Here is a 22,267-nt window from a genome sequence, read left to right on the forward strand (position 1 = left end):
AGTTCAAATTAATACTCCTTTCAGATAATTAAACTGTCATACAGCGACTACAAAATAATTATGTTTAAAATGATGAGAAAGTTAAAATAAGGAAATGAAAACATAAGAAAATAAGAGAGTTGGAAAGAAATCCGGTAAAACTTATGCAAATAAAAAATACAGTCATTAAATTTTTAAGAAATCAGTGAATGGGTTAAAGGAGGAATGTGAATGGAAGCTAAAGGAGAAATAAGTGAGTGGGAGAAATATGTGAAGAAATTACCCAGAATGCAGGAAAGAGAGAGGAAAAAAAGAAAAAACAGGAAATCTTGAGAGACACAGATGTTGAAATGGGAAGGTCTAACTTAATGTCTAATGGAAGTTGACAAGAGAAAAAGCAATATGGAGATGAAGCAATATTTGAAGAGAGAATGGCTGAAAATACTGAAGAATTAATGAAGGGTAGAAGTCCTTAGATTTAGAAAGCCTAGGCCAGAGGTGGTGGCTCATGCCTATAATCCCAGCACTTTTGGAGGCCGAGGCGAGAGGATTGCTTGAGGCCAGGAATTTGAGACAAGCCTAGGCAACATAGCGAGACCTCATCTCTATAAAAAATAAAAATTAAAAAAAAAATTGAAAGCCTAATGAGTCCTAAGCAGAATAAATAAAAAATTACTTTTCACCTGGACACATCACGATAACAAAGTATAGCAGAATTTTTATGTGTAGCATTCTACTACTAAGATGTTGAAATAGAGTCACCTGAAATAAGATTTTAAATGTCACTTTCCAGTAATAGCGATAAATTTTCACTGGTCTATCTTTGGTCACTATTGGTTCAACTTGTGACTTAGAGTATCACTTTGTGAAGTGTCTGTCTGATAAGGTTTTCCCAGGGAGCATTTGTGTCTAACTATTAACTACTAGTACTATGGGGAAAATATTTCTTTTTGTGACTAGTTTTCTTCTTGAGGACCTAAGGAAATACATTGTCAAGAAAACTATCACCCAGCTTCCTTCAAAAGAAGTTGTATGTGTGAGGCAGGGAGTTTAAGGCCATAGATTAAAAATAGTAGCAAATTTACTTGAAATTTTAATAAATAAAATATGTTACCTGTCTTTCTTACTCACTTATTTAGCCCAGTTTCAGTATTTTCTTTTTCTGTATCATGAAATCATTTCTTTTTCTATTTTCTATGCTGATTGTTCTTTCCCTGTTTATTTATAGACTTCTAATGAGCAACTGTATTTGCACATCACGTAAAATGACTTATTTATCTATTGTTTAACAAGTCAAATGAAACAAAACAAGCAAAACCCCCCTTGGCTTTTTTTCTCTATTTAATTAGCATTTCTCTTGATTTATTCCCCATATTCCTGTACCATCTGGTCAGCAGACAAATACGGTGGGGCCTTGCTGAAAATAATTACTGCTGTAATTGTTGTCATTTCCTCACATGGGACAACTGTTTTATTGTGGGCTATAGTCACACAGAAGGCAATTTGCCTGCTCCTAACAGGTCAGGCACTAATCCTAGTCCTGCCTTAAGAGTTTTGTGAACTGAATGTTCCCTGGCCATTTAATCTAATCAGCTTCATTAATGAGATGGTGTGTGTGTGTGTGTGTTGGGAGGGTGGGAAGTAGGAAAGAGGATTTTCAGACATCTTTCCCTTTACTATACATATCCTTGAATATATATGTATTTATACTGCTTTTCCAAAGTGTGTTTTCTCCTGTAAAACCTCTTTATAGTATCCTCTGCTTATTACTAGATCTCATTTTTAACTCTATGTTATGTAAGTAAATATCTATGTATATTTGAGGTATAAAACTTAATTCTTTAAGCTTTTTCCATCTAATTTTTCTAGTGTCCAGTCTGTGCCTTTGGGCATCCTTTATTAAATTGCTTTAAATATCTTCCAAAAGTTTCTCCTCTTATGATCATTCAGTTATTAATTTTAAACTAATACTTTTTATTTTATTCTGTACATTTAAAAATTTTCTACTTTTTATGTCTGCTGCTGATGTACGTATTATTTTATTAAGGTATAAATTTTCATCAAGGAAATGTTCACATTCTCTGTGTACATTTTCTTATACAAAAATGAGTTTAGGCTTTTAATCTTTTAATTCAACAAGCTAAGTTTTTCTTTACAGTCATCCTTGATATGTCATGGATATTAAATTATGTTTGTATATTGTTATTTAGGTGACTATTATATGGTTAAAAAGATTTTGGAGGAAAACAGTTCAGGTGACTTGAACATAAATTGCGTAGATGTGCTTGGGAGAAATGCTGTTACCATAACTATTGAAAACGAAAACTTGGATATACTGCAGCTTCTTTTGGACTACGGTTGTCAGGTACAAGGCTAGATAATTTAATCCAGTTAACTTCTAAGTGCTGTTAGATATGCCATGCTTTCTTCCCTTCTTGTTTTCTTTCTTCTTTTTCCTCCTCTTCTTCCTTTCTTTTTCTTTCTTTGTCTCTCTTACTCTCCTTCTGTCTTTCATCTTTTATTTGGTTTTGAGGCACTAAAAGTTTTAAAAACAAACCAAAAAAACTTTTTGAAAAGTATAATATTTTGAATTGATTTATCTTTTTCCTCCGAAATGTCATTTTCCCCACATGACTTATTAAAGATGACTTTGTTTTCATTACCTATGTTAACACTATTTATATTATATATCTAAAATAGTACAAATACTCTGGAAGTGTCAGAGGAATAGTTTTTTTTCTGGCCCATATTAGTTACAGACACATCAACAAAATGTTCCTGCCTCAAAACAGTTTTCAGTTTGACTTTGGTTTTTTTAAATTTTATTTTTTTGTTTGAAACTTAATGTTTGTTTTTATCTAAAGATGAATGATTTTTATCCATCTATAAAAGGTAGACCTTCCTACTTCATATCAGTTTGGGTAGAAAAACAGGCATGTGTGTAAGTCTTGAATGAATTCAGTCTAGAGATTCTGAAGGGAATTTGATAATATTTTCCTTTCCTTTTTGGTTTGCTTATGATGGGACTTGGCACATTAATTCTACCTCTTTTTTTTTTTTTCTTAATGAGGCACATTTTTTTTGAGTGACATCAGGAGACATTCGCAGCAGATTTTCTGAATATAAGTAGGGTAATTCTATGTACATTGCTATTTTATATATATATATGTATGTATAAAACAACATGTGGTACTGTCTCCATGTACATGTTTGGAGTAAAAAAAAAAGAATTGCTTACCCAGCAACTTCAGCTATCCAGACCACAATTGAGAAGCAGAAAGTAAGTAAAAAATACCTCTGAGCAGCCAGTGGTTTGCTGCCATGAAGTTTACAAATTAAATTTATGAACTTTAGTTATAGGAGTCCTCCATCAGGGTCTATTTTTTCTCATTTTAGTTTCCATTTTAACATAATTAATTTCTAATCCATAGAGAATCTGAGGGACAATGGAAGGGGCATGAGAGCTGCAGTGGAATAAAATGAGGAGTGGTACCTCCGACACTGTTTAACAGAGGTCAACAGCATTACACATGTGATATTCTCTGAGGGAGCTGTATGTTAGGATGATAATTAAGGCTTATAACAATGGCGCAGAGTCAGTAAGGAAGAGTTAAATTATATTCAGTACCTATTGTTTTAGAAGAAAGACTGTATATATGTGTGTTTGTGTATGTGCGTTTGTGTGTTTATAAGACACAAAAGCAGGAGACTTCCATCAAAATAGTTTAAATTTTAAAATTAAACACTTAAAGGCATAAGCTTCAGTTACCTAGAAAATAAGGGTAGAAAAAAATTCATACGCTGATTCTGGATAAAAGAATTACTATGGTATTATAATTTTGTCTTTTTACACATGGTTATATACATGTAATAGTTTTGCAGTATACATGGTGCTTTCGTATACTTGATCACATTCAGACATCACAGTCAACCTATATAGATGTTATATTTTATAGATTAGAAAACTGAGGCTCATAGACTTTAATGAATTTCCCAAAGTTCTAAAATTAGTAAGGACAAGACTAAGATTTAAATATAATCTTCTGATTGCAAATCTCATGCTCTTTCTAGTTCACTGTGTTCTGTCCAGGTTACCTGTGTCTTATTTTATCAGTCCAAAAATGTCCAGGGCCTTTGGTTGGGTATGATTGTGGAAATGAATAAGTAAAACATGGGTTCTGCGTGATAGGATCTTTAAGACAAATTGGACAATTAAAGTATGTATGAATTACAAGTAAATTAAGTAATACAAAGGTATATTTGGTAAGTGTTGAGTGGTAATAATACTTGACCATTTTATATTGCTTTGCATTTATAAGAGCTTTCATGTATCTCGTGCTATATCAGTGGTTCTCAACCAAATGATTTTGTCACCATAAGGGGACATTTGGCAATGTCTGAAGATACTTTGGTTTCACAATTGGAGGGCAGTTTACTACTGTTATCTAGTGGGTAGAGGCTCCTACAATACCCAAGACAGTCCCCACAACAAAAAATTATTTGGCCCAAAATTTCAGTAGTGCTGCTATTGAGAAACCCTGTTTTATGTTTAAACTTTTGTGGTTTGATATACATTATTTAGAAATATAGAATAGGTTGGGGCTATCAAGAAAGATTTCATTGGAAAAGTATCAGTTGACTCAGCCTTGAAATATTAATAATTGCTAACATTTATATAATAACTACTCTCTGCCAGGAACCTTAAATATGTTCACTTACTTAATCCTCACAACATAGGGATTTGAATTTAATCTTCAAATTAAATTCAGGGATGAGTTAGATATTATTTTATTATTATTATTTTTTGAGATGGAGTTTTGCTCTTGTTGCCCAGGCTGGAGTGCAATGGCGTGATCTCGGCTCACTGCAACCTCTGCCTCCTGGGTTCAAGCGATTCTCCTGCCTCAGCCTCCCAAGTAGCTGGGATTATTATAGGCATGCACCATCATGCCCGGCTAATTTTGTATTTTTAGTAGAGATGGGGTTTCTCCATGTTGGTCAGGCTGGTCTCGAACTCCTGACCTCAGGTGATCCACCTGCCTTGGCCTCCCAAAGTGCTGAGATTACAGGTGTGAGCCACTGTGCCCAGCCTAGATATTATTATTGTCCCCATTTTATAGAGGAGGAAACAGGTAAAAAAGGTTAAGTAACTTGCCCAAAGTCATTCTGTAAATGGCAGACCTGGAATTTGAACTTAGGTTCTGGCTCCAGAATCCATGGTCTTACCTATTATGCTAATCTACTCTCAAACATGTAAAGACAGGTAGGGAACAGGAGATGTGGAGAAGGATATAAACAGAGCCATGTACAATGTATATTTTTGAGACACTGAATTGATTTAGCATTTTTGAACAAAACAGTTGGGTTGGGGAGTAGTAGGAATTAGGAAAAATAATTAAAACAAAATGGATACAAAGGGCCTTGAATGCCAGAATAAGGAATTTGGGTTTTATATAATAGTTAGGGGATATCATTACATGATTTTCGAGAAAGGATGTGATGTGTCCAGTGGTATTTTAGAAAGATGAATCTAGTGGCTGAATTTAGTATAGATTGGGAAATGGAAAGTGGGAAAGGCTATAGCCTATGTCAATAGTTTTTGTAGTAATCTACATATGAAGAGGTTAAGGCTTGAACTGGAACAGTGCTGTAAGAAAAACAGTGGCTATGAGAAGAGGGGGAAAAGGCAGATATGAGTCCATGGCCTATATGGTTCCATGGTCTGTTAGGAACTGGGCTGCACAGCAGGAGGTAAGCAGCAGGTGAGCGATCATTACTGCCTGAGCTCTGCCTCCTGTCAGGTCAGCGATGGTATTAGATCCTCATAGGAGTACGAACCCTATTGTGAACTGCACATGCAAGGGATCTAGGTTGCATGCTCCTTATGAGAATCTAACCAATGCCTGATGATCTGAGGTGGAACAGTTTCATCCGAAACTATCTCCCTACCTGCTCTATGAAACCAGTCCCTGGTGCCAAAAAGGTTGGAGACCGCTGTGAGGAATTGACAAATCTTAGTGAATATTTTGATTTGGAGTGGGAAATTGAAAAGGAGTCCAGGATGATTTGGAAATCTTAAACGTGGGTGACTAAGAGAAGGAAGAAAGGAAAACATTAAGTTCAGAAGCTAAGTAAAGCTTGGGGCAAGGGAATGTGAATTCTGGTTTTATCCTTGTTGATTTGGCAGCTATCAGGCAGTCCTCATCAGACAAACACAGATGAACATTATATTTCTAGGGAGAGATCAGGCTAAAGAGATACAGTAAGCTGTCAGGGCCATGGGAATGCCCATCACCATTGTGAGAGTAGGTAAAATCATGGAGAAGAGCAAAGGGCTGGTGCAGATTCAGTCTTAAGGAAACATCTACATTTAATAAAGAGCATTACATGGAAAGAGTTTCATTAAAGACCAAATGAATTGTTGAAGATATCAGAGGCAGTTAGGATAATGCAACATTGTGAAAGCCAAAAGAATAGTTTTTAACATATTGGCTTAGAAATTAAGAAAAATTAGAAGGTAGAAAAAGTAATTGGATTTGGAAACTGGCATCAGTAGAATTGGAGAAATGATGCACTTTGATTTGCAAAGTTTGACACAATGAAAGGAAGAAGAAAACTTGAGTGGTAAGAGAAAGATGGAATTAAGTTAGCAAAGAGCTAGTAAGCAAGTTAGCAAAGAGTGATGAAGGATTTAAAGTTCTGGGAGGTGGGAGATTCGACTGGTATTTCTGCAAATGAAGGACCAGGGTTCTAAAGATTGGAGAGCATCAAATAGAATACTAAGGTGGAAAATGTAGCTTTGGAAAGGAAATAAGTAACTTTTTTACTCTGAGCTTAAAGGAAAGAGTATGGGAATTGTTGAAAAGATAAATTCTAAGGTAGGAAGGAAGATAATGATCTCATAAATATGTAATAAGTATATGTATTGAAGAGCTTTTAATAAAGAATCGTCAAATATCTGAGAAATTGGAAAGCAAAACTAGTGAGGATTTTTTGTATAACTATGTATTTTTAAAATAATTTAAAACATTTATTTCTCTCATAACTGCCATTGATTTATCAAATAACATACCATTTGTGCAGAATAAGTAAATGGTAACTCCTTATTTACAAGAAATTTTAATGTAAATGAATATTTTTATAGCTGAAGCTTATCCTTTTAAGCATTGAAAGATTTAATGTAAATCTTTATTCCTTACTAAGTAATGTATCTGAATATAATTTAACTTTACCATCCTTAGTTGGAATAATTGAGAATGTAATTATTTTACTTTGCTTCATATGGTCTGAAACTATTAACATGTTTGTCCTTACATTAAGTGGCTTTAGACTGTTGTGCATTGATAGTGATTTTGCTGTACTGGTATTTAATCTTTTCAGTAGTCAACTTTTAGTAATCTTTCTTCCTTTCCCTCTACGCTGTTGGTTTTAATCTTGCTATTCTTTTATTCAGTAAAGATCTGAAGGATACTTGGGAAAGCCAGATATTCATCATTTATGGACAATTCTAAATCAGAATGCTTGGGTCTCTTTCTTTTGGGAAATAATACCCATGGAGTTTCTTTGTGACAGCTCAATATGTTGCTGTTTTTAAATCCATGGCTATTTTTCAGATTGTTGAAGTTCCCTGGTGTTTGACTTTGAAAGTAATGACATTACTATAGTTAGCTTTATTGGTTAAAATTAAAAATCATAGGCCGGGTGCAGTGGCTCACGCCTGTAATCCCAGCACTTTGAGAGGCCGAGGTGGGCGGATCTCTTGAGGTTGGGAGTTAGAGACCAGCCCAGCCAACAGGGTGAAACCCTGTCTCTACTAAAAATACAAAAATTAGCCGGGTATGGTGGCATGCACCTGTAGTCCCAGCTACTCGGGAGGCTGAGGCAGGAGAATCCCTTGAACCTGGGAGGCGGAGGTTGCAGTGAGCCAAGATTGTGCCACTGCACTCCAGCCTGGGTGACAGAGCAAGACTCTGTCTCAAAAAAAAAAAAATTAAAAATCATAAATGAAATATTTAATAGTAATGGATATAGCATTCTTTTTGTTCATTTCCTTCAACTGATTAAATATGCTAAAATCTGAAGAGAAATGTTTGCAAAGCAGAATAATAATGCTAGGACTTTAAAGCATAGGCCACAGCTCAATGAACCCTGAAAGTTTTAAGAGATAGTGCAATGGGTTAAATTTCCCATCTGGGTGGGAAGTTTTTCTGTGGGAAAACATAGGTGATTCCTAAGGGTTGAGTGAGGACTCCAACCCTTTTTTTTGAGGTGCATAGTCCTATTTTTAGATATTCAAGTAAAGTCTGCCACTTTTAGTTCTATTTTTTACATCCAGATAAAGTGGATATAAACTTTACTCTTTTCAGCTACAAAGAATATTAAAGATCGATATAGTTTTGTTTCCAAGAGCAAGAACATTGATTTAAATAGTTATTAATGATTATAGCAGTTAAAATGTACAGATTGAAAATAATTAGGGCATTTTCTTAGATTAAATCATTATTTATCCCCATGTTTTCCTTCTTCCTTTATATTTTTCCCTAAAAATCCAAAAACCTGATGTTATAGTTGCCAGTAGGACTATAGGCTTTGTTACAGAGTTGAAAAGTCCCCATTTCCTCAGAGTCTCCTTACTTTTTCCTCTTTCGGATCTTCGCAGTGAGCTATAGACTGGGAGCAGAATGATAAAGTCATTTCTCCCTCCAGTCTCCATGAACTTTGGTAGCCTAACTATTTGTGGCTTATACTTGATAAAATTGCTCATAAATGTCAAATTTGTAGCATTTTAGTCAGCCATGTGTTTTAAAAATGAGAACAGAAGGCTCTCACCTTTAGATATTCTCCCCATATTCCTGTTTGCATTGATGATAATCATTTTCATTAGACTGAAAAAAATCCTTTACCTGTAGTAATAGTTCTTGACAGTTTCTTTTATAGATTTGGATTGTTAAGATTCTTTTGGTCCACAGTTCAAGAGTAAGGATCTTGAAAAAAAATTTTCAACTTTAAATCCTGCATGGATCAGCACTGTTACGCTAATAATCCCTTCAATGAAACATTCATTATTTTACCAACTCATGCATTGAAACCAGGACAGAAACGTGTGTATTGTGGTACACAGAAGTACTCCTAAGGCAAGCAAATGTACTATTTGTACAGTCAAAATTTTTGAAAAATTTTGTATTACTGTATATAATACAGTTTAAATTTTTAAAAAGTTTTATTTATGAATTAGTAAAAAGAAGTAGTTTACCTTTTTATCTTCCATTTTCATTTTTAACTTTTTTTTTTTTTGAAGTCTGCAGATGCACTTTTGGTGGCAATCGACTCTGAAGTAGTGGGAGCTGTTGATATACTACTTAATCATCGACCAAAACGATCATCAAGACCAACTATAGTAGTTAGTACTCTTAAATATTTATTAATTTGGATTTTTAAACCAAAATAGATCTCTTGCCCCATTGCCATTTTTTCCTTCCCTCAAATTTATTTTGTTTTTTCAAAAAATAGATATTTTTTCTCACTCTGTAAAATATTAAAAGTAAGTGGACACTTGCAGGAATAATTAGTATTTCTTTCAGGAAAACTTTTTAAATTTAGTTGATATTTCCATAATTTTGTCACTGTGGACCAGTATTTACCATTTGAAATATTCTGCAGGTAATGTTGAAAATATAGATTAGTTCGCAGATAGATAAGAATTAAATGTAAACAATGAAACCAACAAACTGGAAGAAAATGTAGGTGAATGTTTAACTGATCGTGAGTAGAAAGACTTTATGTGCATAAAAGCAATGGACAGAAATCACAGTGGCACAGTTTTTGCTGTTAAAAAAGTTAAATTTTTGGAATCCAGACATCAGACAAAATTTAGAAAGCAGATGAATAACTGGCAAAAGATATTTGCAGCATATATCATAAATTAATAATCTTAATATTGGACAAATTGATGAAAAACATATTAGAAAAGGACATAGAAATAGCAGAAAATACAAAATGTTAAGTCTTAATGATAATCAAATACAGTAAGATACTAATTTTAAACTTACCAAATTTACTTATTAAAGTTGAAAATTTTAAAAAAATCATTGATAGCAAGGGAGTATTACAGTCTCATGCTACTAGTGAGGCAGGTATTTTGGAAAGTGTTTTGGCAGGATCTGTCATAAGAAAGATGTTCATATGCTTTAACTTAGTGCTTTCTCCTCTGGGAACTTATCAAGGAAATGGTCAGAAATGTGGACAAAAATGTTGGTTGTGATCTTATTTGTAGTAATTTTTAAAAGCCCATGTGACATAATCTAAACATTCCAAAATAGAAGATAGGAAATATAAATGATTACATATATGTACAATGGAATATTATGCAGTCATTAAAACAGTACTTTTAAAAGAATAGTTAGGAACATGGAAAAATATAACGTAGTAAGTGGAATACTTACTATGGTTAAAATACTTACCACGGTTAAAAATATGCGTAGAAAAGGGACTGTGTGGAAATGCAACAAAATGTTACCTAACAATCATCATCTCTCATTGACTAACCAAATTATGGATTTTTTTGTACTCTTTTTATTTTTCTTTATTGCTTTTGTAATTAGGAGGATAGTCACTACTAAATAAATGCTAATTTTATTGTTTTTTAATCAAATTTTAAACATGATAACATTCATTATTGGTGACGATACCGTGAAACAAGCAGTTTAAATAACTGCTGGCAATATAGGCTGGCTATAAGCAGAAGAAAAATACTGTTTTAAGAAAGAATTATAAATTGGTTGTTGAGACTCTGCCATGTTTGAGAAATGTGAGAGGCTCTGCTAAATTGCATACTTTGTTATATAGTAACTGAAAAATCTTACTCATTCAGACTATTACAAAAGTGTGACTTTCTCCAGAGGATAGTACCATCTAGTTTAAGTGGTGGTAAGAAATCAACAGGAATAAGGAACAAAGGGCTAAGAATATAGTCCCTATCCAAAGGATCAGAAATATCTAAAATACCATTCAATTTTCTGCCACTTATCTTGCAGTTATTATTATATTTTGGCACACCTGTCCCATCTTCTAGCCTTTTAGTCCATTTCCTTTCCTGGGGGAAGGGTGGGGTGTAGTGTGCTTGAGTACCGGAACCATTGACTGGTTTTATTCATCACCATTATCACTAACGATTAAATCTTAGTGTTGGCAGCCCTCACCTACTTAGTAAAATAACCTTTGGGAGGCCGAGGCGGGTGGAACATCTGAGGTTGGGAGTTCAAGACTAGCCTGACCAATATGGAGAAACCCCATCTCTACTAAAAATAGAAAAATGAGCCGAGCGTGGTGCCGTGCACCTGTCATCCCAGTTACTTGGGAGGCTGAGGCAGGAGAATTGCTTGAGCCTTGGAGGTGGAGGTTGCAGTGAGCTGAGATCGAGCCGCTGCACTCCAGCCTGGGCGACAGAGCAAAACTCTTCTAAAACAAAAAAGAAAAAGAAAAGAACACTTTCTACTCTGTCTCTAACAAATAAAGATTATTCAGCCTTTATTTAAATACACTCAATGACAGCAAGATCATACCTTCTTTTATTTTATTTTATTTTATTTTATTTTATTTTATTTTATTTTATTTTTTTGAGACTTAGTTTCGCTCTTGTTTTGTTGTCCAGGCTGCAGTGCAATGGCGTGATCTCAGGTCACTGCAACCTCCACTTCCCGGGTTCAAGTGATTCTCCTGCTTCAGCCTCCCGAGTAACTGGGATTACAGGCACGTCCCACCATGCCCAGCTAATTTTGTATTTTTAATAGAGATGGGGTTTCACCATGTTGGCCAGTCTGGTCTGGAACTCTTGACCTAAGGTGATCTACCCTTCTCGGCCTCCCAAAGTGCTGGGATTACAGGCCCAGCCAAGATCATATCTTGATAGCCCTTTTACTTCTAGAGAGGCAATATTAAATATTTTTATATATTTTAAATAACTGAGGGAATATAAACTGGCTATAAGCAGAAGAAAAATATTGTTTCTTTTAGCGTTTCAGTAATGGTAATATTCTTTTAGCATTTCAATGAATTCATTCTGTATTCTTGGCTTGCCAGATTGTCTTTTTGGCAATTGACTTTCAAATTTAGGTTTTTTATTTAATAGTATACAGATTATATTATGAACAATGGAATTATGAACTTTAATCTTATGCATATCTAGTGATGTTTTTCATACAGTTAAGTATGTTTCATAAGAAACATGAGGACCACTTTTCTCTTAAGGGATTAAATATATTTTATTCTTCTTTATAACCAGTAATGCAATGATAAGATGGAAAAGGGCTAGTTTTAGGTTTCTCTGTAATTTTAAATAAAGTCATTAATTTGAAGTCCTCAATAAATAAATAAGTATATAAACAAATTAGTCATAAAAGAGGAGGAAAATCAGATAAGTATATCAGAAAATATTAAAACTTACCAGTGATCAAAGGAAATTAAATTACAATTTCATGATAGTATTTTTTACTATAAATTGGGAGTGATCATGCCTAAGACGGGTGAGTAAAACTTTAGTGTGAAATGGGTACCTCCTTATATTATTGGTAATATAAACTATTCAAAGGACTTTAACAATATGTTTCAAGAGCTTCAAAACTGTTCATGGCCGGGAGGCGGAGCTTTCAGTGAGCCAAGATAGTGCCACTGCACTCCAGCCTGGGCGAAAGAGCGAGACTCCACCAAAAAAAAAAACTGTTCATGGCCTTTAGACCCATAATTCTGCTGCTGGGCTTTTATGTTAATGAGATAATCCTAAATTTGGAAAACACTCTTTTCATAAAGATGTTTATGGTAAATTAGCAAAATAAAATACTTGAACACAGAATCTATGAACTTCCTTAAATTGCATATAAAATTATGTGCATGAATTATTTTTTTCTGAAGATTCTGGGCTATGTAAAGATCCTGCTTTATGGATTATTAAAAGGGTCCCTGATCTTGGAGATATTAATGACCACTGTTTAATCATTGGTCCTTAGAATACCTACTGTTTATGCCAAAGATGTCCTTAAAAGGGGGGTGTAGTAGAAAAAGGATTAAAATGAAATACTGTACTGGAAAATGTTCTTTGGGTAGTAGGAATATGGGTATTTTTAAAATTCTTTCTGATTTTCTACATTTTCAGATATTTTATAATAAGTATATACACTACTTTTATAATATTGCAAAAAAAAAGTAAGTATTAGAAAGAAAATATGATAGTTATAAAATAGTCAACCTTTTTATTTAAGCCTGGTTCTTTAATTACTAATGGTATTTTCCTCATTTCATGCTCTTACCACACCCATGGACTCCTGTAGTGGAAGGAGCTCCAGCTCTAGAGTAATACAAACCTGGATTCTGATCAGCACCCAGCCACCCTGTTTGTGGCTCAGGCACATTAACTTCTCTGAGCCTCAGTTTCTTCGTGGGGATTATAATGCTTGGTTTTGCAGGCTACTGTGGCAATTAAATGAGATGATAAATGTAAAGTGCCTAACAGTTCCAGAACTCATTAAATACTAGCATTATTGTTAATTTTTTGGTGTTTATAGTAGGAAGTAGTATATGTAATGATTGAAAATGTGTAGAAAATTATACAAAATGAAGAATGCTTCCTATTGCCCTTTTCAAGTAGCTGCATTGCTGTCAATGTGATAAGGTTTGCCATAGAGGTGAAATTCTTAGTTTTTCTCACATGTTAATATTCTCCCTATTTTTTAGCATTTTTATTTTTCTAATATATTTTTCTAACATTCTTCTTTATTTTTGTCAGGCATGATTCTATAATCTTGTGAAAATTAAACACTTTTCCCTAAGATATTTCTCTAGATATTCTCACTTCTTTGTTGGAAAAAACAGACCTCTAGTTAAATGAATGTTACCTATTGAAGATTTTGTCTGTTATGATTACACTGCATTTATTAATTAGAGTTAAGTTTTGAGGTTTCAAAGAAAAATTTAGTCCAAGCAAAATGTTTAACATATTCCTTAAATAATTCTTAAGTTCTTTGTGCCTTCCTATTTTTTCATTTCATTCTTCAGATAAATATATTTTTTGAAGTCACAAATAATAACTTTGGACATTTATATAAATATTTTTCAGAAACTAATGGAACGAATTCAGAATCCTGAGTATTCAACAACTATGGATGTTGCGCCTGTCATTTTAGCTGCTCATCGTAACAACTATGAAATTCTTACAATGCTCTTAAAACAGGATGTATCTCTACCCAAGCCCCATGCAGTTGGCTGTGAATGCACATTGTGTTCTGCAAAAAACAAAAAGGATAGCCTCCGGCATTCCAGGTTAGAACATTAAACTTTTGATAAATAGATGTGTGATATATATCAACAATGTTGATTTTTAAAATTGGTATTCTTTCTATGCAGCTTTTAAGAAATGTGATGCTGGGGTGACTTATGAAAGCCAAACTTGTAGCTCTTTTGTTTTATATAATGCATTCTGCATTTTTAAGAAGTGTTCACCAAATGCTGAATAATTGCAAAAATCCTTCAAATTCTGAATGAAGTTATCTCATACTCCTGCTGGCAGGGGCACTATTTGCTTTTTAGAGGCAGAGTTTATTAATCCAAGAGAAGTTCCAAGTCGTGGAAGGAGTGGAGATACCACCTCCTATCTCATTTATAAAGAAATCAAAACTATTTTCTGTCTAACTAAGTATTGACCTTTTATGCCTCTATCTTCCCCTCTCACACAATGTTCAAGTCTTTTTCTCTTTCTTATTGATCATCTCTTCCTGTTTCTTCAATTAAAAATGTTAAGAACAACTGAGGATTGATTGACCAAGAAAATACCCTGTCACAGGTTGAGCAAGATCACACGTGGGCATGCTGTATAAGATACATGGTGCTGGACTAGATTTGAGAATCTGATTTTCAGCAGAAACATTTATACATACAGTCATGTGCTACATGACATTTTGGTTCAAAAACTTCACATATATGACATCGGTCCTGTAAGATTAAAATGGAGCTGAAAAATTCCTATCGCCTACTGATGTCATTGCTGTGGTCACATCATAGTGCAACGCATTACTCACGTTTGTGGTGATGCTGGTGTAAACAAACCCTACTGTGCTGCCAGTCATTTAAAAAAAGTAGAGCACATATAATTTTATACAGTACATAATACTTGATAATAATGACTGTTACTGGTTTATATATTTACTATATTTTTATCATTATGTTAGTGTGTATTCCTTCTACTTATAAAAAAATAGTTAACTAAAACAGCCTCAGGCAGTTCCTTCAGGAAGTATTCCAAAAGAAGGCATTGTATTCATAGATGACAGCTCCATGCATGTTATTACCCCTGAAGACCTTCCAGTGGGACAGGATATGGAGGTGGAAGACGGTGATATTGATCATCCTAGGCCTAAACTAATGTGTATGTTTGTGTCTTAATTTTTAATAAAATAGTCTAAAAAGAAAAAAGTTAATAAAAAATTTTACAAAGAACAAAGCTGGAGGCATCACGCTACCTGACTTCAAACTATACTACAAGGCTACAATAACCAAAATGGCATGGTAATGTTACCAAAACAGATATATAGACCAATGGAACAGAACAGAGGCCTCAGAAATAATGCTACACATCTACAACCATCTGATCTTTGACAAACCTGACAAAAGCAAGCAATGGGGAAAGGATTCCCTATTTAATAAATATGTTGGGAAAACTGGCTAGCCATATGCAGGAAACTGAAACTCGACCCCTTCCTTACACCTTATACAAAAATTAACTCAAGATGGATTAAATACTTAAATGTAAGACTTAAAACCATGAAAACCCTAGAAGAAAACCTAGGCAATACCATTCAGGACATAGGCATGGGCAAAGACTTCATGACTAAAACACCAAAAGCAATGGCAGCAAAAGCCAAAATTGACAAATGGGATCTAATTAAACTAAAGAGCTTCTGCACAGCAAAAGAAACTATCATCAGAGTGAACAGGCAAACTACAGAATGGGAGAAAATTTTTGCTGTCTATCCATCTGACAAAGGGCTAATATCCAGAATCTACAAGGAACTTAAATTTACGAGAAAAAAACAACCCCATCAAAAAGTGGGTGAAGCATATGAACAGACACTTGTCAAAAGAAGACATTTATTCGGCCAACAAACATGAAAAAAAGCTCATAATCACTGGTCATTAGAGAAATCCAAATCAAAACCACAGTGAGATACCATCTCATGCCAGTTAGAATGGTGATCATTAAAAAGTCAGGAAACAGCAGATTCTGGAGAGGATGTGGAGAAATAGAAATGCTTTTACACTGTTGGTGGGAGTGCAAATTAGTTCAACCATTGTGGAAGACAGTGTGGTGATTCCTCAAGGATCTAGAACCAGAAATACCATTTGACCCAACAATCCCATTACTGGGTATATACCCAAAGGATTATAAATCATTTTACTATAAAGACACATGCACACGTATGTTTATTGCAGCGCTATTCACAATAGCACAGAGTAGGAACCAACCCAAATGCCCACCAATGATAGACTGGATAAAGAAAATGTGGCAAGAATACACCATGGAATACTATGCAGCCATAAAAAAGGATGAGTTCATGTCCTTTGCAGGGACATGGATGAAACTGGAAACCGTCATTCTCAGCGAACTAACACAGGAATGAAAAACCAAACACTGCATGTCTCACTCATAAGTGGGAGTTGAACAATGAGAACAAACCACCATGGCACGTGTATACCTATGTAACAAACCTGCCATTCTGCACATGTATCCCAGAACTTAAAAGTAAAATTTTAAAAAATTAACAATAGTAAAAAGCTTATAGAATAAAGATATGAAGAAATAATATTTTGTACAGCTGTATGTGTTTGTGTTTTAAGCTGTTACTCCAAAATGGTAAAAAAGTTAAAATTTAAAGTTTACAAAATAAAAAAATTACTGTGAGCTAGGTTTAATTTAGTATTAAAGAAACTTTAAAAATATACATTTAGGGTAGCCTACGTGTATAGTTATTATAAAGCCTGTAGTAGTACAGTAATGTTCTAGGCCTTCACATTCACTTACCACCCACTCACTACCTCACCCAGGGCAACTTCCAATTCTGCAAGCCATTGATGGTAAATGCCCTGTACAGGTATACCATTTTTTAATATTTTATGCTGTATTTTTACTGTACCTTTTCTATGTTTAGATATGCAAATATTTACTATTGTGTTACAGTTACCTACAGTATTTAGCATAGTAACATGCTATACAGTTTTGTAGCCTAGGAGCAGTAGGCTATACCATATAGCCTAGGTATTTAATGGGCTATGTCAACTAGGTTTGTGTAAATTCAGTTAATGATGTTCGCGAAATGATGAAGTTGTCTAACAACACATTTCTCAGAATATATTCCTGTTACACAATGCATGACTGTGTGTGTGTATGTAAATGGTAATTAAATATAGTTGAAATAGTATCAAATATAATATCTACTGTGGAGAATATCATCTGGAAGTCCCAGGCAGCCTGGTGACAAACTATTTTTAGGTTAAGGATTGGTTAAACAGTATATGAAATAGACTTTAAGGCTGTAAACCATCCACCCTCACTCTTTCCTCACCTTAAGAACAAACCTTTGATGGATTTGAGATAGTGACAGATCTCTAATTTGGGAAAGTCTCCTGGGAATCAATCTGATGTTTATTTGCAGAGGTTTACCTGGAAATTTTTTCTATTTTCAAGTCTATTTTACAAAGAGATCTGTGTTTCTCTTTGATAAGATCTGGTTGATAGCGATGGCTACATCACTTAACTTTTTAGTTTTAAAATGACTAGTTTATAAAATGACAAGCAGAAATTATCTTTAAGGCTTTTTCCAGTTTTAAAATCCTTTATTAGTATTAAGTGAAGGGGTGGCCTGCCCCTCCACACCTGTGGGTATTTCTAGTCGGGTGGGATGAGAGACGGAGAAAAGAAATAAGACACAGAGACAAAGTATAAAGAAACAACAGTGGGTCCAGGGGACTGGCACTCAGCACACCAAGGACCTGCACCGGCACCGGCCTCTGAGTTCCCTCAGTTTTTATTGATTATTATTTTCATTATTTCAGCAAAAAGGAATGTAGTAGGAGAGCAGGGTGATAATAAGGAGAAGGTCAACAAAATACATGTGAGCAAAAGAATCTATATCATGATTAAGTTCAAGGGAAAGTACTATGCCTGGACGTGCACGTAAGCCAGATTTATGTTTCTCTCCACCCAAACATCTCAGTGGAGTAAAGAATAACAAGGCAATATTACTGCAAACATGTCTCCCCTCCCGCCACAGGGCAGCTTTTCTCCTATCTCAGAGTTGAACAAATGTACAATCGGGTTTTACACCGAGACATTCAGTTCCCAGGGGCAAGCTGGAGACAGTGGCCTTCCTCCATCTCAACTGCAAGAGGCTTTCCTCTTTTACTAATCCACCTCAGCACAGACCCTTTACGGGTGTCGGGCTGGGGGACAGTCAGGTCTTTCTCATCCCACGAGGCCATATTTCAGACTATCACATGGGGAGAAACCTTGGACAATACCCTGCTTTCAAGGGCAGAGGTCCCTGCGGCTTTCCACAGTGCATTGTGCCCCTGGTTTATTGAGACTAGAGAATGGCAATGACCTTTACCAAGTATACTGCTTGTAAATATTTTGTTAACAAGGCACGTCCTGCACAGCCCTAGGTCCCTTAAACCTTGATTTTATACAACACATGTTTTTGTGAGCTCCAAGTTGGGTCAAAGTGGCTGGGTCAGAGTGGCTGGGGCAAAGCTACAAATTAACAACATCTCAGCAAAGCAATTGTTTAAAGTACAGGTCTTTTTCAAAATGGAGTCTCTTATGTCTTTCCTTTCTGCATAGACACAGTGACAGTCTGATCTCTCTTTCTTTTCCCTACAATTAAGTGTAAATATTTTTCAAATTATATGCTTGTTAAATAAGTGTGTAGTTGAAGCAGCGGGGTCTTAGAGGTTGAAGCTAGAGAAAACACTTTACCTGGCTTGGTTTGAGGTTGGGGGACAAACTTGTTTGAAGGCTTTTAGGGGAGCTATGACTTGACATAGATCTTTTAGTATGAGTAAGAGTTAAAAATTGAAAGGTATTTTAGGCAGAAGGTACAGCATGTGATTTGTTTATTTGGAAACTGCAAATGGTTTGGAACATTAACAGTAGAGTTTGAGAGAGTTTGTTAATGATCTTTGAGAAAACATTTGTATGAAATGGCAAGGACCCCTGACTTAAGTAATTTCTGGGAATTGCTAAGTAGAACTGCAGAAGAAAAGGAGGTTAACAAAATTAGTAAAAAGAGACCGGGCGCAGTGGCTCACGCCTGTAATTCTAGCACTTTGGAGGCCGAGGCAGGCCGATCACCTGAGGTCAAGAGTTCGAGACCAGCCTGGCCAACTTGGTGAAACCTCGTCTCTACTAACAGTACAAAAATTAGCTGGGCGTGGTGGCATGCACCTGTAGTCCCAGCTACTCGGGAGGCTGAGGCAGGAGAATCGCTTGAACCTGGGAGGTGGAGGTCACAGTGAGCTGAGACTCTGCCTCAAAAAAAAAAAAAAAAAACTTAGTAAAAAGAGAAATAGCAAGGTTTCTCAGAATTTGAAGAGCCAATATACTGGCAATAAGAAAGTGAGATGGCTGGACATGGTGGTTCACGCCTATAATCCTAGCATTTTGGGAGGCCAAGGCGGGTGAATCACTTGAGTCCAGGAATTCCAGACCATCCTGGGCCATATGGCTAGACCTTGTCTTTACAAAAATAGCCAGATGAGGTGACTTGTACCTGTGGTCCCAGCTATGCAGGAGGCTGAGGTGGGAGGATTACCTGTGCCCAGGAGGTTGAGGCTACAGTAAGCTGTGATTGCACCACCACACTCTACCCTAGCCTAAGTGACAGAGCGAGACTCCGTCTCAAAAAAAAAAAAAAGAGAGAGACAATTGTTTTTTAAATTTTAGAGATGGTGTAGTTTCAGGGTAATATTTCCTAATGGGTCAGGGAAGAGTAGTAAACCATTGTAGTTTCGAAAAACATTTTCAGTAATATAATAGCTGTGATTTGGTTTTAGTCTCAATATTTGATGTATTTTGAAACTTCAAATAACTTTAAAGAAGGAGTCTTTATTTATTATCTATTAGTGGAAGACAAAAATTTAAAAAAACTTGAGAAACACCGGAATTGGGAAAGATAGCAAAGAAATGGATTGCCAGTTAAATTTAATTTGCATAAAGTATAATAAAAAAAATGACGAGTTAATGGATGCAGCACACCAACATGGCACATGTATACATATGTAACAAACCTGCACATTGTGCACATGTACCCTAAAACTTAAAAGTATAATAAAAATAAAAATAAAAAAACAAAAATTTAATTTGCAGAAGAGCTTTGTTTAACTTGCATAGTGTTTTTTATAATTTTGAATTTGAATGCCAGTAAGCCCTATGTACACTCAGCTTTATTCATATTATTACCAACATCACCCCTGAAGGCAAATGAATTTGTAAAACTTGGCTCAGTATCTACCAAGAGAGTAGGATGTTGGCTGGGGTCATGTTAGGAATATGGAATTCTTCTGGCATAGTGGCAGGAAAATGGCTTGGGAGAGAGACTGCTTAGTGCCACTGTCCTCAATGAATATACAAGAGTGACACGGAAGTAGGAAATGACAGTGATGTAGATGAGGGAGTATTGGAATAACTGAATGGTATGAATCTCCAAAAAGGGTGATTTTGATATGAGAATGAATGAATAATATAGCCTGTAAGATTCAGGTATTGTGACATTATGCTTCCATATTGCCAGAATCTCTAAAGGGAAGTATTGTTCAATCCCAATTTTCAATCCCAATTTTTCTTTTCATTTCTAGAGCTAACCACTGTTACTAGTTTGGTATTCTACACGTGTTCCTTAATGGTTAACATTACCATTGGTTAGAAATGTTGAGTCTTGCTGGGCGCAGTGGCTCATGCCTGTAATGCCAGCACTTTGGGAGGCTGAGGCAGGTGGATCACCTGAGGTCAGGAGTTCAAGACCAGCCTGGCCAACATGGTGAAAACCCATCTCTACTACAAATACAAAAATATTAGCCGGGTGTGGTGGCAGGCACCTGTAATCCCAGCTACTTGGGAGGCTGAGGCAGGAGAATCACTTAAACCTGGGAGGCAGAGGTTGCGGTGAGTCAAGATTGCACCATTGCACTCCAGCCTGGGTGACAAGAGCAAAACTCCATCTAAAAAAGAAAGAAAGAAATGTGACTCTTCGCTACAGTGTTAGATTGGAAACTAGTCTCATCAATGGCTTAGTTACATGTTAGAAATCCCCTCTCCCAATTTCTGCCTATACAGAATTCCATTCATGTTTCCTTTCCTTTTTTTATTGTTTGCCTGCCTTACTAATCTTGCCTCATTTACTCCAGTTCTTTTTATAGTTGCCCACATATTTAGGTTGAACCATATGAAATTAGTGTTTTAAAAGTACTTTGGACATAGGGAATTACATATTTCCATATTCTTATATTGGTGTGGGTGAAACCAAAACCCCAGAATGTTACGCAGATCATAATCACCTTACTCCATAGGGCCTCAAAAAAGGCTTTTTTTACAGTGTGGAAATGGATGATTTGCAGTATGTTTAAAGTGTGTAACTATTACCATAATCTAATATTCTAACATTTCTATCATTGGAAAAAGTTCTCTCTTGCCTGTTCATTCATGGTCAATCCTTGTTTCCATCCCCAGCTCCATGCAACCACCAGTTTTTCTATTTTTGTAGTCTTTTCTTTACTAGAAATTTCATATAAATGGAATCATAAAATATCTTGACTTATGTCTCTGGCTTTCTTTTACTTACCATAATATTTTTGAGGTCCATCCATATTGTTTCATATGTCAGTAATTCATTTTAAAAATTGTTGAGCAGTATTCCATTGTATGGTTATAGTACCACCTTTTATTTATCTGTTCACTAGCTGCTCAACATTTGAGTTGTTTCCAGTTTTTGGCAGTGAACAATCACTTACAAGTCTTTGTGCGGACATGTTTTTATTTTTGTTGGGTAGACACCTAGGAATGGAATTTCTGGGTGTGTTAACTTTTTAAGTAGTTGTCAAACTGTTCTCCAAAGTGGTTGGAAACAGTTTAACATTTTTACTGGTAAGGTATGATGGTTCTTTTTTTTTTTTTTTTTTTTTTTTTTTTGAGACAGAGTCTCGCTCTGTTGCCCAGGCTGGAGTGCAGTGGCGCGATTTCAGCTCACTGCAA

At 35.3% G+C, this 22,267-nt stretch overlaps 1 protein-coding gene across 8 annotated transcripts in view; it reads left to right on the top strand.

The window, feature by feature from the left end:
* The window catches only part of TRPC1 (transient receptor potential cation channel subfamily C member 1), an 83,616-nt gene that overhangs the window by 10,206 nt on the left and 51,143 nt on the right, over positions 1-22,267 (top strand). For 2 of the 8 annotated variants that reach the window (XM_003826514.7, XM_008951912.5), the window contains exons 2-4: positions 2,190-2,344; positions 9,278-9,379; positions 14,087-14,289. In XM_003826514.7, coding sequence (XP_003826562.1) covers positions 2,190-2,344; positions 9,278-9,379; positions 14,087-14,289 — 460 coding nt within the window. The remainder of the gene's footprint in view (positions 1-2,189; positions 2,345-9,277; positions 9,380-14,086; positions 14,290-22,267) is intronic. The other 6 variants (XM_003826513.7, XM_055110588.3, XM_008951914.6 and 3 more) reach the window with 3 other exon arrangements.

This window comes from Pan paniscus, chromosome 2, assembly GCF_029289425.2.
Source record: "Pan paniscus chromosome 2, NHGRI_mPanPan1-v2.0_pri, whole genome shotgun sequence".
In the NCBI taxonomy this organism is placed as follows: domain Eukaryota; kingdom Metazoa; phylum Chordata; class Mammalia; order Primates; family Hominidae; genus Pan; species Pan paniscus.